A 16,616-nucleotide genomic window follows, 5' to 3' on the forward strand; every position below is an offset into this window, starting at 1 on the left:
CGTGTTCTTCTCTTAGATGAAAGGTTAATTTTATGAATAAGCAGTCTTTGTGTAGACATTCTTCGTTGTTACAAGTGTGGGCATGAAGGACATCATCTCCAGTCTCTTTTACAAGTAGCTCTCTTTTACTTTGCTTTCACGATCTGAGAACAATATTTTAGGTCAACCTAGGAAATCTAGCCGCACACTGGATTTTCAAAATAATATATAATGTTTATCCCAAATATAACTAAACATGATCTTACAAGTAATCCTAAAACCTACACATAATTGATCAAAAGAACAAAAATTGAATAACTGATTTATCTTATCCTCTTAGACTTAGCTTGGAGAATACATGGATGCATAATGATTTGTGCTTCTCTTGTCACCAAAGTATCGCTTTAATGGGGAGGATTTAGCTCACCATCGATCACTTTCTGTAAATTCAACACAGTGGATCCAACTTCATGAAGTTTCCAGGAAAAACATCCTGCTAAGTATTCTTGTCAGCAGAGACTGGGAACCAAGATCAGCCCTGGCAAAAATGTAAAACCAGTCACACGTAAAACCAGTCACACGTTGAGGGAGAAAGTGACTAGAATAGTCATGAGGGCATTGATGGGCCTTGGCATCCCATCTGACTTGGAAAGCAGCACACTACCCTGAAGCCCACTGGGGAAATGCAGTAAAAGTGGCAGAATGGCCAGTCCGGCCCTGCATGAGCACATCACACTGAGTTGCTAGTTATGTAAGAAACTTACAAGTACCCTCCCCTGATTAAATGCTAGGTTTGAGAGGTCAACCCACACCAGAGCTGGACCTATCCAACCCTCTACAATTGTTTTAAAGATCAGTGGAGCGTAAGTAAAGGCATCACTGGCTTCTCATGGCAAACTCTTACACATCTGCAGTCAGAATGGGCTGTGATCCTTTCCTACTGCCGGTCTCCTAATCATCTAAAAAGCAAACCCAAGGAAAGTGGAACTATAGATTAAAATAGTTTGGGGCATATTTTATCTTAGAAAAAAATAAAAATTGAATCTGAGGATTAACGAAAACTGCATCTCTCACTGTTATACCTCCTACCAATACACCAAGAGAGTAGAATCTCATAGGACCTATGTTTTTGGGGGATCTATATTCCACACTCAAGACGAATTGTCAGCATGTTGCCATTTCTCGGACGTAAGGCAGTGAATTACTTTATGCAACATAATTGACTTGAGTATGTTTGTCTGTGATTTTTCCACATCATTTGAATGCTTTCTACCTCCACTTCAAAGAACTTGAAAAATTCATATTTCATAAAGGCCCACATAGTATAAGAAACCATTAAATTCCACAGTCGTACTGTCCCACAGGAACCTTTCCCTATGGTTCAGGCAAACAGCATTTTAGGGCAAGGCCAAACTGACATCTCAAAGATTAGTCCCCTTGGCACACACCAGCCAAGAAATGATGAACTACTCTTTTAAAGGAAGGGTGATAATAACCCTGGCATTACAGAAGTGTTGGCTTAAGCATTTCTATAGTATTTCAGTTTTGTCAATTGATTCTCCTTATGTGGCAAGCAAAGGTCTAGACTTTAAGTCTCTTGCTTGCTGCACGTCGAAGCTCAAGCAACTCCTCAATTAACAAGATCAATAAGATAGATACACTTTAAGAGCCACATTTAATTTTGTTCTGGAGGGACGTGACCAAGCAATCAGACTGATGATTTTGGAGTAATTAAATACTGGTTTACATAGGGTTGGTCCCCTTCTATAAAGGGAAAGACAAACTATAAAGTAATAGAATTTTACTTCAAGGACAACCATAGAATATCGCCAAATGTTTAGAAGAACTTGTCATGCATTTCTACTGCATTTAAGTTACACACTCAAATAGAAACTTCTAGGCATAGCTGAAATAGTTTTATATTATTCACAGGTCCACTTCTTTCAACTCTAGGGCACTATTTAGCTAATAACATCACATCCGTACCACTGTTTCTTTTTTATCCTAACACGTTCATGCTATCTGATCTGTTTTCACTAAAAAGCAGTAATAGCAAGTTGTCGTGCCCTTCCTCATAGGAAATGAGTATTTTGTCTGCCTCAGTTCTAATAGCAAGTTCCAGAACTTTTCACATGATCAAAGAAATAATCAACAATAAAGTGTTGCACACAGGAGACAATGAGCACTCATTTATTTATTTAAATTTTAAAAAAACCTTTATTGAAGGCAGTTAGTGGCCGGACAGTGACCCCAGACTTCCAGCCTCATATAGGCCTATAACGTTACTTAACTCAGACTGCAGAATACTAGGGAACATTTTAGCGGATCTGTACTCCCAGATCCTCCCTCCATTAGACCACCCGGACCAGAATGCATTTGTTCCCGGCTGCAACACATCCCAGAATCTACGTAGGCTCTTCCACATACAAGACAAGGCAGGTCCCCAGTTCCCACGAGCGGCTGGCCTCATTCTAGATTTAGAAATGGCCTTCGACACCCTCCTGTGGCCCTATCTATTCGCTGTCCTTGGACGGAACGGTGTAGGTCCGACCCTGCTGGCATACACACAGCTCCTTTACAAGAATCTAACCACCAGGGTCCGCGTAGGGAAATACATCTCAGCCCAGATACCAGTAGAGAGGGGCACATGCCAAGGATGTCCCCTCTCCCCACTCTTATTTGCTATGGCAATAGAGCCTCTGGCGATACGCCTACGCCAGGAGGGAGAGGCATGGGGATCCCGATAGCTGCCACAATCCATAGTGTATCACTATAAGCGGATGACCTACTTATTCACGTGGGTGACATCACAGCAGACTTGTCCCCCATCTGGACAACTCTACAAGAGTTCGCGGAGGTCTCGGACCTTAAGGTCAATTGGAGCAAATCCACGATCTACCCCCTGAGCCCTCACCTAGCCCCTCTGAGCATTACCATCGGGACCCAGGATATTACCTGGAGCCAAGCTGCTCCTAGGTACCTAGGAGTCATATTGTATCACTCCCCGCAGAACATGTACAACGGTAATCACTGCAGAATGTTGGCAGGTATCCAAACGGCAGTAGAGTTCTGGAAAACGCTCCCCCTGGCCCCCATAGGACGTATAGCACTAGCAAAAATGATCATTGTCCCCCGGCTCCTATACCACTTCACCAACCTCCCAGTCATCCCACCCCATCCCTTTATCCGCAAACTAGACACTCTCACCTCAGTCGTTTGGGGAACGGGCCGACACAAGGTTGCCCTATTCAAGATACAGCTTCCAACAGATCAAGGAGGACTAGGAGCTCCGATTTTTTAAGCCTACTTCCTGGCAGCGCAGCTCCAGTGGTTTACACTGTTCAGCGGAACGGTACATGGGTGAAACCAGCTCCGACACAGAGCAGATCACCCTACCGATGATCCGACGCCTGTTGCTACCCGGCACGAAGCCCCAACGCACGTATCGGTGGCTCGCGCCTGCATGCTGCGCATACACCGCATGGCCAAAGAGAAGCCACCATATTCCCCTGTACTCCCACTAGTGGGGTTTCCACACCGTGAGGGTCACTACACGGCGAGAACACTGCAGGGCTGGACAGACAGCGCACTAACGAAATGGGAGTCCCTATTTGAAGGAGGCCAACTACGACCATATGAGCAACTAGTAGACGAATACAATCTTCCCCCTGGACAGTTCCTCCTACACCGACGACTCCTGGCTAGTAGCCGCCCGTACTGGGACCCACAAGCTGGTGAACCACCGACGCATCCAGTCATACACACTATACTACACATGGGGACGGGCAGGCACCTCATCACATGGCTTTACAAAGCGGTCCGAGAACTAACACTCAAAACTCTGATCTCCCTGAGGCAAGTATGGGAGGACGACATTAATAGGCCACTGCACGACAAAGAGTGGGCACAAGCCCTGAAGTATCCCAAAAAAGTCTTCAGAAACGCACGCTTCAAAAATATCCAATTCAACATTTTACACCGAGCATATTTAACACCACAGTGCTTACAGAGATATTACCCAGACACCCAATTTGCATGCCCCAGATGCCAGCCCCTGCAGCAGACTTTCAGCACATGTTCTGGATGTGTCCCACACTGCAACTCTATTGGCAGTATGTCCACGATACCCTCAGATTAATCGGCACTATCCCAGGGATCGACACATGGGAGGCATGCACGCTGGGAGTGTTTCGGAGGCGAAAAATAGATAAGGTACAGCTACGCTGCTCGTCCCTGTTATTACTCCTAGCAATGAGAGCCATAGCCATGCATTGGAGAAGTCCAGGAGGGCCCCCGGTGTAAGCTTGGGTGGGAGCCATTAAAAAATGGTGATCGGCAGAAGAAGATGCGGGAAGAGGAAACAAAGGGCACCCGTAAGCACCACATATCTATGGAATGGGCGCAAATCCTATACCAGATCACCCAGCACACCACACGTGTAGAACCCTCAGAGACCCCTAATACCCAACCGACGTTTGTCACGCCAACCCTGCCAGCCAGCAGCTCTGCCGTGCGAGTACGCCTGTCCATGGAAGACACTACCCCAGGACCCATGCCACCAGATATAGCCCATGAACCTGTGATGTAAACTAGGCTATTCCACAAAACCCCCCTCGCACCACAGCTCAATGGTTACTAGAACAACAACGCACGCTGTCATGGAGGACCTACTGACCCCTCCCGTCTGCGCTCACTCCCTCCATCATCCTTCCCTACTGATCCCACATTAATACCTCAGTTTAGCACCCAGATGTTTAGTTTTGGATACAACTCCGGTACCTAACCACCACCAGAGAGGGACTGAGAACACGCCCACACACTAGCACAGTAAGTTCATAATACTCATGGTGATAGAGAATAGACTAAGCCCCGTCACTTTGTCTCAGCAGGCTAGGAAATCCCAGCATACCCCAGCCTCACATCATCACCCATGCACTATGTAGGAACTACATTGACTCGTTAACACAACTGCGTGAGGCTGCAGCTATAAATGTACATCGGACTAGCCTATAATCCCTTTGTATGCCTAAGTATGTATCTCAATATTAAAGCCATTGCCGATGTTTAAGTGTATCGAACATGTTAAAACAATCAATTAAAAAACGTTTGACAAAAAAATTGAAGGCAGTTAGTGCAAAACACAGCAAAATGCCTACAACCCTGGCCAGGCAGGCAGCGTAAAGTATGACAATGAGATCAAGATGGCTAGCAGGAGGATACGCATCAAGTCGCCTACAATCACTTCGGACAGGCAGCTTAAAGTGATCACTGCATACAAACTAGACAAGCTGTATAAGAGCCTTCTTGACCCTGTGAAGCTTAGGGTTAAATACCATGCCCAGCAGCTTTAAGGCTCAACATTTAGGAGTCCCCAGGTGAAGAAACCCAGTTGTGTGGGATTGGAAGGCCTAACTGCGCCCCAGCAGGGGCGTCTGCTCCTGTGTGATCCATGCTGTAATTGTGGCCCGCTATGTCCCAAATACCCCTCGGCTTGCTGAGTGCGGGTTCATATGGCTAGGGTAGGTTTAAAGAAGAAAAAAAGGAAAAGAACTGGTGACGATTAATGAAACTGAAACTGTACAGGGCATAGTGTGATACGTGGTGTGGGATGGCTAGCGCGTTCATGCTGTAGCGCGTTTGAGGGGGGTAGGGGGCATAGCCTCCGCATAGTCCGGGACCGCCCATTTAAGATGGGCTAGCGTGCCCCTCAATTGCTTGGGAAGAGCTGGCAGGCCCTTAGCTTTGAACTCAATGCGCATTAAATAAGATATCAATGGTTGCCATACACGCTGGAATTTCTTTTAAGTGTCTGCTAAGTTATGGGACAGTCTTTCCATTGCCATAATGTGCCACACTTTGACGAACCACTGCGCCACGGAGGGGGTGAAGTTCGTTTCCACGTACATGCAATGAGCTGTCGCGCCGCTAGGAGTAAATGGCTGATAAGGGCCCATCCGCCCCGGTCATTGCCACTAGGGTAGAAGGACGTATCCCTAGAATTGCCACATGCTGCAGATGTGGAAGCAGGAACCCCACAAAGCCTTTGATATGTTCCAGGACCTCCTTCCAAAAGGTGGCCATCACCCGACATGAACACCAGATGTGGTATAGGGTGCCTCCCACAGCACCAGCAGAGACTGGACAACGAGCGGTTCATAGCAGCTAGGTAAGAGGTCGCATAGTACAATTGGACCATTAACTTGTATGCGGTTTCACAGGAAGCTAGGTTACAATAGGTCTTGGGTATGTCTTGCCACAGCTTCTCCCACTGTTTGGGAGTGAGTCCCCCCCGGGGTTGTGTCATGCCAAGCAGCCTGGTATTTGTGAGTACGGATCGGAGCAGAGTGCTGCAATACCTAGTATGTTGCAGAGATCAGACGCTTTGTGCCCGTAAAGGCCCGCACCAACTTCTCGAAGAGGGTGAAGGGTCGACCCGCAGTTGCATGGAGTTCGGGGGTGGCGAGCCAGTGTCTCAGCTGCATATATTGAAGCCTCGCTGTGGGAGGTAACGTAAACTCGGATCTACAGGTATCAAATGACTTAATGTCATCTCCTGCAAATAAGTTGCGTATCGTCTGGCATTCTCCGTCACTCCATCTCCCGAATGCCTTCTTTGGTAGGCCTGAGTGGAAGTCCGAATTGCGCGCGATAGGGGCATCTGGGGATGGAAATGTGGTCAGCCCCTTTTTGACCGCTATTCTATCCCAGATATCAAGGACTGTTTTGGTCGGAGTCGCAGCGTATGCACGTTTAGGTATCCAGGCAAGGTCCCACAATGGCCGGCACGATACAGCACGGTCCATGTGGAACCAATGCTTCTCGCTCTCACGCACGACCCATTCAGAGATATATCTCAGGTGGGCTGCCCAATAGTATTCCAATAGGTTTGGGCAAGCAAGGCCTCCTCTATCCGGTGGACGCATCAGTAATGAGTGCGCTACCTGTGGCCGCTTCCCATTCCACACAAAAGCACATAGGTCTCTCTGAAGACGCTGGATGTCCGCTTGCGGGATCGGGGTTGGGAGAGTTTGAAACAAATACAAAACCCGCAGCAGGATATTCATTTTAACAATGTTGATGCGTCCCAGCCAAGAAATGTGGAGGGGCTTCAATCTCTATAGGTCAGCTAATACTGAGCGACGGAGAGTTACCCAGTTAGTGTGGGACCAGGAGGCAAGTGTGGGGGTGATATAGAGCCCCAAATACTTAATGGAGTCTGTCGTCCATTGGAAGGGGGTCAAGTCCTGCAGGGTTTTAGCCTCGGGGGCCGGGATGTTAATGTTTAGGACAAATGATTTAGAGAGATTGATTTTAAAGCCGGAGATAGCTTCAAAGGTCTGCAGATTTTTGACCACGCATGGGAGCTAGAGTTTCGGTTGGATCAGTGTGAGCAAGAGATCGTCCTCATACAGATTAATTTTGTGGATTTGGCCTCCAAAGGTCACACCCTTATTCCCCTCCATCTCCCTTACCCTTATGGCCAGGGGCTCCACCGCTAGCGCGAAGAGCAGGGGCGAGAGTGGGCACCCCTGCCTTGTGCCCCTATGGAGTGATATCGGCCTCGTGGTCCACCCATTTACACAAATACAGGCTGTTGGGCCACATAGGACGCCACAGTTTGAGATAAAGTCTCGAACAAGTCCTATTTTACCTAACACCGTGCGGAGGTAGATCCAATCAACCCTGTCAAATGTCTTCTCCACATCAAGCGAGAGAAGGCAGGTGGGGATTTTTAGATGTTGCACTTTTTCGACAAGGTGGGCGATACGTCGGCTGGTATCCACGCCCTGTCGGTTGCGGATAAACCCCACCTGATCGGGACCAATGAGGCCAGGGAGATAGGGGTCAAGACGTGCGGCTAATAGTTTAGTAAAAGGCTAGGCATCCGTGTTGAGGAGTGATATTGGGCGGTAAGAAGAGCAATGCGCCAGATCCTTGCCCGCCTTGGGGATAAGGGAGACCTTGCCCATTGCTGTGGTGGGGGTGAGGCCTGTGCTTTCTGTAAAGGAATTAAGCAGTTCGCAGGAGGTGTTCCTGGATCTGAGGGAGAAAGGCACGTTAGAAGCGGACCGGGAGTCCATCAGGCCCTGGGGCTTTACCGAGGGGGAGGATCTTGACGGCTGCACATAATTCCTCAGCTGTAATATGGCTATCAAGAAGAGTTGCGTGGTGTGTGGACATTGGCCCCATTCACAGTCGGGGAGATAAGAGTGAAGTTGCATGGAAGAGGGGTCCTCCCGAGAGTAGAGGCGCTGGTAGTAATACCGAAACGCCTCAGATTTATCGATTTCCGCTGTCACCCATGTGTTGGTGCCTGTCTGGATTTTGGCGATGTGTGCTTTTGCCTGGCGCTGTCGCAGTTTGCCAGCTAAGAGCCGGCCTACCTTTTCCCCTCCCTCATAGCATTTCTGCCTGAGGATCATTAGCGCGCGCTATGCCTTTCCCATGCGGTGGGCCCGCAGATGACCGCGCAGCAGGGCTAACTGCCTTTTGATGCGTTAGGTTGGGGTTTTTTCGTTGGAGCGCTCTAGCAACTTGATCTCAGCCGTGAGTTTAGATTCCACTAATTTCGCTTCCCTCCTTCTGGCAATGGCAAGAGACGTTATCACGCCCCTTATCGTGGGTTTGAACCCATCCCAAAGTGTGTGCAGAGAGATCTCGGGGGAGGCGTTTAGACGAAACTACTCCGTGATACTCTTCCGTATCTCCTCCACATCCACCGGGTCCCGCAGCAGGTGTGGGGCTATATGCTATCGAAGTGGACAGACCAGACGGGAGGCCCAGTCATGCCATATGGGTCCGAGATGGGCATGGTCAGAGATGCATATATCCAAGAGTTCCGCTGAACGCAGGCATGTAAGGAGAGATGGCGTGACGAAGGCACAATTGATACGCGAGTAGGAAGTGTGTGCATGTGAACAGTGAGAATAATCCCTCACATCTGAGTGTTTGTATCACCATGCATCAACCAAACCCCAGCCCTCAATGTCCTTCTTAAGGAGCGCCGACATAGCCCCAGTGTTTTGGAAGGTTGCCGAGCTTCTATCTAGGGAAGGGTCCCAAACTAGGTTGAAGACTCCACATACAACTATGTCCCGCTCACCCCCTGAAGCTGGTCGCTGAGCACGCGCCTGAGGTATGCATCCTGGGCGATGTTTGGGACATAGACATTGAGTAGCGTCAGCTGCCGCTTCCCACAAAGCAGTTGTAGTTGCAGGTATCGGCCCTCCCCATCCCGAGTCACCTAAACAACGGAGGTATAGAAGTTGTCCTTACACAACACACCCACCCCCAGGGTTTTAGAGGGGGCAGTGTGGGTACTTCGGGTGTGTCATGCGGTGCATATCTGCCTTCATTAAGTGGGTCTCCTGTAAGATTATGACATCTGGGTCATGCTGCAGGATGTATGTAACGCCATATTGTTTTCTGTTATTTGGAGAATTTAGGCCCGAACAATTAAGCTGAGTAATTTAGTGACCCCCATGGGATGTGAGAGGTGAAGGGGGGCATCCCTGGCCTGTATGTAGAGGGCATTAAGAAGCTAAAATATCTTGTCGCAGACCAGAGTCACCATACCCGTATCTTGTGTGTACCCTCCCGTCTTAGCCAGACCTATCCGCCCCCAGCCATCCAGACTGCCATTGACGAGGAGTCGCAGCCCACATGTGAGTAAACGTCAGCCAGCCCGCGCCCTCCCCCCGCGTCCGCTGCCACGAGTACCCTACCATCATTTCGATATGCCATGTCCTGAACGACCTGTGGAGACAACCAAGGTAACAGAAAAACAAACAAAGGGCCAACTGGGCCCAACAAGGACTTCGCGAACCGCAGAGACCGGCATCGAGGCGCTCTGATCCCACTGGAGGAGTCACCCTCTATGAGAGGAAGTCCGGGGAGGCAGGCCATCGGGGATATGACTAAGGTGACGGAGCACAGTCAAGGCAGACACCGCGAGTACCGGGGCCCCCCGGCCGTCTCTATAGTTCCTGGGAGGAGGCCCCACTGCCGCCATCTGTGCTGGTGTGTGCCCGCTGTCTGGCCGGGACCAGGATTGTGCGCTTCGAGCAGGGCTCCTGTCAGAGTGCGCCACCCTCGGTTAGATTCAGTCAACGAATGGGTACGGTAGGGGCCCCTGCTAAGCGTGCGCAGGTGGTCGATAATGTCTTGGGATTAACCATACCGCTATGGCTATAGCGAGTTGATGTAAAGAGCTGGTCGGCCAAACCGTACCCCTGACTGCCACCCTTTCCTCACACTGAGGTAAGAGCAGCTTTTGAATCAAAGTGCATCACATATCCTGCCCTGTCTCACCGCTTTCCCTTAACCATACTCTCATTCTCTCCCATTTCCCCCCGGCAGTACCCGGACGGGTCCTCTTGTGAATAATACCCTTTCACTTTTCACTTGTGGTACATCATTAGTTCACAAGGCTGCGCATTAAGCAATCCAGGTAATTCACACTCCATGTCCCCCCTTTTTTATTTCTCGCATTTGTGCCGGTACATGGGCCTTATGCTCTTATTATTTCATTATAGATGTCCCTGCATCACTAGTCCTGAGGAGACCCCATACTGATAGAGGGTCGAAACGCCGTCGACAAGCTGAAAGAGCGAACCATTGCCCAGCGTGTATTATTATATACAGTTGCTGTTTACAAAGAAACTATACAAGAATGGTCGCCTTTTAAGATTTATGGAAACCTTGTATATAAACATACACCCTGTCACTTACAATTAGGTTCCATTTTTCACTTTGGGACACAGTGCACAAATATCAGTTCTATTGTAAATTTAAACAATGTATATAATAAGTCTGTTGTGTTTATAAAACAAGTCATAATTGTACAAATGTGGTGGTGGTTCCTTGCCCTATGACATTATTCTACCCTCTTTTTATTGCGATTGTGCAAATTATATTGCTTGACTAATTTTTTATGAGTCCACAGGAACTGTTGTTTCCTTTTATATAACGTTTGAAGATGGCGGCCGCCGATCCCCTCCGCCGCGTTACTAGGCCTGGAAATGCAGGGCGTTGTCTATCCGCGCAGGCGGGGTGTCGCCGACACCTAGGCAGGCTGCAGAAGGATTTCAGGGGCCCACAAGGGCAGCTGAAGGACTCTCGAGCCCACCCGCGGGCTCTGAGCCGCAGCCTTCAAGATGGCGACCGGCGATCACTCCCCCGGTCGCCAGAGAACTGCCGATGCCCTCTGCCGTGGATCCATTCGCCCGGAGCACAGCCGAAGAACTGGTAAGCCCCCGCAGTCTCCGGAGGCAGGGACCAGCGCCTCAGATGGCCGCAATTGCTCCGATGTGCGTTAATGCAGCACAGTGGGCCCCGGGGAGACGGAGCAGACCAGACACCTGTCCTACTCCATTGCTCCTGTGGCCAAGCCCCCCCAGCACGTGTTAACCCCACATTTACCAATGACCCCTCGTATACCAATGGGACTAATGGGAGCTAATTTGAGGGAGAGATGGAAATGCTAAACTCTTAGGCTCACTTGATTGGGCTTGCTAGCTAGCTCACCAAACTTTTTACACCCTGTTACAATATGTGAAGGTAGTAAATACTGTAATTATTACCAGATATTTTAAGTTGGCCCATGGTGTGATAGAGGCAATGTTATACACCCTATGCAGCGCCTGCAACCACTGAGTGAGTTACAGACATTATCAGTATAAACGGACTCCTAATATGAATCTTTTGTCCCTTGTGAAGGTCCAGCCTTATACATCATGTAGTCCCTACTGACTCCCATTGCTAATCCATACTTCTTATTCTTACATTTCCCCTCCTATCCACCAGTACGGAGTAGAGGGAGTCTCCTATGTTAGGAGTAGAAGAGTTCAAATGGGTTAAACCAAATCCTCCTTAAGATTCTATCAGATTTAAAAAGGAGATGTGGTAGGTAATTTGTCAATCTCAAGAGAACATGTGAGTAAATGGCTGAAGCATGCATTTGAAAGTCTCTTTAAAGAGTTCACTGAGAATATTAGTCTTGAGCTGGGTTAATCATTAAAGGTGCACTTGTGTTGTAGGATAGGTGTAACACCACTAAGGAACTAGTAACTGCTATGTCCAGACTACTGATGATGGCAGGGGACCATGTGATACCTTACCTTTTACCACTGGCTTCCAAAGAACTAACATGTATAATTAGCATGCACGACAAGTGAAAGCTGCAGAACCATGTAATATGTTGATATCCCTAACAATTAGATACCATTATGAGTCCATTCATTTATTATGCACTTTAAATACAATAAGCCTTGCATCAATGTGTTCATGTCAGTGCTGCATTCAGTTTCCAGAAATTAGTTGATTACTTGTAACCCCAGTTTTCCAGAGTTGGTATCTTTCATAGATTTGTGTGCTCAAATTATTCCCCTTTGTCAGTCTGGGAATTTCCGGTAATTTTAAATGGTGATAAACAGCGATGAAATAGTCTTAGTCCCTAACAACTTTGTTTTTTTGGTAGACTATTCACCTCTATTGAAATCCCCTGAACTTCAGCCAGTGAGTTTAATATGCTGTGCATTTTAGTCCCCTTTGATGCTGCCATAACTCAGATTTCATAACACATGTGAATAACATAAACATACAGGAAGTGAGCTTGGGAGGAGAGTGGGTCACATGTGAATATATGAAAGATACCAAAGCTGAAGACCTGGAGTTAAAGGTAAGAAATCAGATCTTTTATAGATTCACAAGAGACATTCAGAATATCGAGCAGTCAAAAAAATCTTGTATTAAGTGGTAAGCTTGCTCATCTTTTAATGAAACAATTTCCAAAGGACTGAATGCTCAGCTGAAGAGTCTGCTGCTGTATTCAAATGCAGGCAGTAGTGTTTCAAAAACATGTACATGTTATTTCATGTTGCTGTGTGACAGATGTCCAGGAGAGAGACTCCTGCATGTAGAGTGTTGCTGACACGGACATGCTTTTTGTGGAGTGACAAAGTCACTTTATCCTCTAGAGTGCATTTGGCTTTATTATAACAGAAAGTTATACAGGCTGCATGTGCAAGAGATTCTTTGCTGAACCAGATGACCGCATGGAGACTGGTGTAACATTCACCGATATACTTTCTTGAGCCTTTGAACTGACACGACCCATATGTTTGGACATACACAGTTTACAAGAGATACATTTTATTAACTAACCTTTTTGAATTGATACTACCTGTGTATGGGAATATACATAGATTTCACATTAATTTACATGATATACAGGCAACAACTACATGAATGAAGAGATTTTTTACATTCTTAAGCCCTGAAGCAGTCCGCGAGAGGACGAAACGCATTGGCAGTTTCAGATTTTAAAGAAAATGAATAAAGAATGAACTCGAAACAACGCAAGACCTGTTTGATTCTTTCATGGGAAAACAACTGCTTATTGGAAACTGATTTGACTATGTATATGGATCAACAATGATGTTTACATGTATTTAATATATGAAAGAGTGCAGGGCTGTGTGTTTGCTATATTGTACTAGAGTGACTAGGAAGGCTTTCCTTGTTTCTCTATTTTGGGACCTAGGGGATTGTGTCTCAATCCCTTAGCACCTTGTTCCTATTTGATATTACTCTCAGGGATGTTAAGGCTGGTGCAGGTGTCTATGCTCTGATTTCCAACTCTGTGCGACATTCATTCTTTTACCACTGCACCATATGCAAAACCCCTTCCTCTTTATATATCTTGTTGGTAGATGGTCAGGAAGCAGGTTGCGAGGCTAAGTGATTTGAGATTGTGGTATGATGCACCTTCAGAACTAACAGAGACTGTCTAACAGTTTGAGCAATTTGATGTGCCAGCCCTGGTGAGGCCATGCTGATACTTTCACAATTAAGTCTTCCTCAATTATGTGAGGATAAGTGTGAAACAGTGGAAAGGCATAGGCAGAGATGTTCACACATTGCCCATCAAGCCTAGTCACCAGAGCAGGTTTGCGAAGGCTCAAAATGTTTTGTTTCCAACCATCCATTTTCTTCTTTATTAAGAAGAATTGAGATTAAAAATAAGTTTCTCTGTGCTTGAGGTCCAGTTGTATGGCTCACATGAGAAGAAGCTGTTGGATCTCCTCTTGTAGTTCTTGAAGGTGCATATGATGACCTTTGAATGGCATGTCTTGATCCACCATCTGAAGTACCCAACGGTTGGATGGGATGTCAACCTATTCAGAGGCAAAACATGAGAATATTGCCTTGGCTCGAAAGAAGCTTAATGGTGTGGACAGGAGTAGTGAATCACATGGCCTTGGAGTCGTCTTGTGAAGATAACGGAGAGGCTCCTCTTTTTACCTGGGGATCTTTGGCAAGGCTTTCACTGTTGACCTCTGCTTGAGAAATATCCCTGATTGTAACTGTAATGTCAATAAGGGTGGTTATGTCGGCTCAGACTGCCATACTGAGAGGAGGCACTCATTTACTACTGTGATTTCCTGGTGCCTCAAAAGGGATACCCCAAAGAATGCCTGAACTGCAAGGCTCCCAGGAAGCAGATAGTGTCACTGTCTGTTTGATGTTCTGTAAGACTTAGTTGATGTGCATTTCCGAATAAGATGTTACCATCAAAGGGTATTTCAAAATCCTGGCCTGCACCCCTAGCGGTGTTGATAATCGCTGCCAATGCATTTGCTCTTTCTTAGACTATCAACCTTGCCTGACTGCTCCGGTCTATTGGAATCAGGTCTACCATGCTTATCTGGAGGGGTAGAGATACGGGTGACCGGGTTTGTTGGATAGTCTCTAGGCTGCAGCAGCAATGAAAGAGTCTGGTTTGTTTTGGTGACCCATGAGGCATGTTTCTGCCCTGCTAGCACTCTATATTTCTTCTCCAAGCAATGTATAACTGGCTGCTTGACTTGCAGACAGTGTCTTCATGAGATTCAACCTCTCTTTCTATATCTAGTCTAAAATTGTAATAGACTTCACTTATTTCTTAGGTTGCTTTTGTAAAGGAACCATTGTTGCCCCTTGATATGCCATGGGTAGGACAAATCTCTTGGTTGCGTTATCCAGAAGGGCATGGATGTGTAAAATGTTGTTTGGAAGAGACTAGGGCTGTGTTTGGGCTAACTCTTGGGAGGAGACTCAGTTTATCCAGCTATCGTCTTCATGATGATGCTGATCTTCTTCAATCCAGAGTGTGGAGGTGGGGGTGGCTGCATGGGTTGTATAAATTGTGTTGGTAGCAGCTGCACTTGAGGTGGCTGGGGTTGAGGGACCAGTTTTTTTGTTTTTTTTTAGAAGTTTCCCTCATCTGTTGTGAAGTGTTGAGAAAATTCAGAGGCAACTGCATCCTTGGTGGGTTTTGGTATCCATCTCTGTAACTGTAGTGGAAATTATAATCCCTCTGTGAGCCCATGGGATGACTATGTGAACGTGTAAGCACATCCTAAGGCACATAGTTCATATAGACTTCTTGAATCTTTCACATGTAATGAAGGTCATACGCTTCACTGACAGGAACTTTTCCCATTCTAGAGGCACGACTAGGCACTTCATTAGAGCATTCCAAATCAGCAAGCTCTAAATGTTTTTTTTTCTGCCTCCGTCACGTGGAAGTGCTTGGAAGAGCACTGCACATGGAAACATCACCTAACAAGGAGGAATCTGCCCTTTTGGAGGGGCAGTGTCCTCATTGGGGCATAATCCCTTTTTCTCTCCTGAAGAAACAGGGCAAGTCACCTTTCTGCAAGTTCAACACTTTTTGAAGAGAACTCTCTTCTTCATGTCTGTCATGGTGAAAGTTGTACTTTTACCCTGGTCCAACCAATAAGTCGAATAGCCTCCAAAACAATTCACTGTACAGCATAGCTGAAGCAAGGGCTGGCGGACATCCAAGGAGTTTAAGAAACAGTAGCAATCCAGTCAAATGTAAGAAATGTGTCCAGGCAGAGAAGATCTTTGCGTGGGGAGTCCCACACACAATATGCTGTAGAAATCAGACTTATTTTGGCATCTAGGAGGTGTATGACGCAGAGCATATTTACCTCGCTGGTTGATGTTGGGCACATTTCAAATGAGGTGCATGTGCTACTAAATAAACACTGTTATTTGGTCATATGGCTATTTTAAGACAGTTTATTGCTGTTTAAAATTACAACAGATTCCTAATCTGACAACGGAGAGTGATTCAAACTTGTGAATCTATTTAACATCTAATGGTGGAGAATATGCTGATACAACCAATGTCTTAAACTGAAATATAAAAAGAATATGACACTTAGTCCTACGATAATGGAAATAAAGCACTCCACAGATCAACGCTAGGCTGGCAAAAGTGAAACTCGCTTTTACGTTATACAACAGACACACAATCACATAGTTAAAGACATTTCTTGAAATCCTTAAGTCAAATAAATAAATTCTTATTTACATATTGGTTGCTCATTAAAACTTACGTTTCTTCTAGCTGTTTTGATGCAGATCCATTCTGATTTGCTTTGGCTTCCAAGGAAGCTATAATTTCACTTTTTTGATGTAATGCAGTTTCAGCATTCTGTTGAAAGATTTTTGGGGAAACCCGATGTTAAATATTTAATACTATGGCATATGATCAAGGAAGGTACGTGAAACAAAACCACACTGAGACTTGTAAACTTTTCTCTTTAAAAAATATGCTAAATAAA

The 16,616-nt window shown here is 46.4% G+C and overlaps 1 protein-coding gene across 8 annotated transcripts in view; it reads right to left on the reverse strand.

Annotated features, from left to right (window-relative positions):
• Positions 1–16,616, reverse strand: part of LOC146810867 (RUN and FYVE domain-containing protein 1-like) — a 516,661-nt gene that overhangs the window by 168,777 nt on the left and 331,268 nt on the right. For all 8 annotated transcript variants that reach the window (XM_085617892.1, XM_085617897.1, XM_085617895.1 and 5 more), the window contains one exon: positions 16,389–16,486. In XM_085617892.1, coding sequence (XP_085474018.1) covers positions 16,389–16,486 — 98 coding nt within the window. The remainder of the gene's footprint in view (positions 1–16,388; positions 16,487–16,616) is intronic.

Source organism: Triturus cristatus, chromosome 7 (genome assembly GCF_964204655.1).
Source record: "Triturus cristatus chromosome 7, aTriCri1.1, whole genome shotgun sequence".
NCBI lineage: Eukaryota > Metazoa > Chordata > Amphibia > Caudata > Salamandridae > Triturus > Triturus cristatus.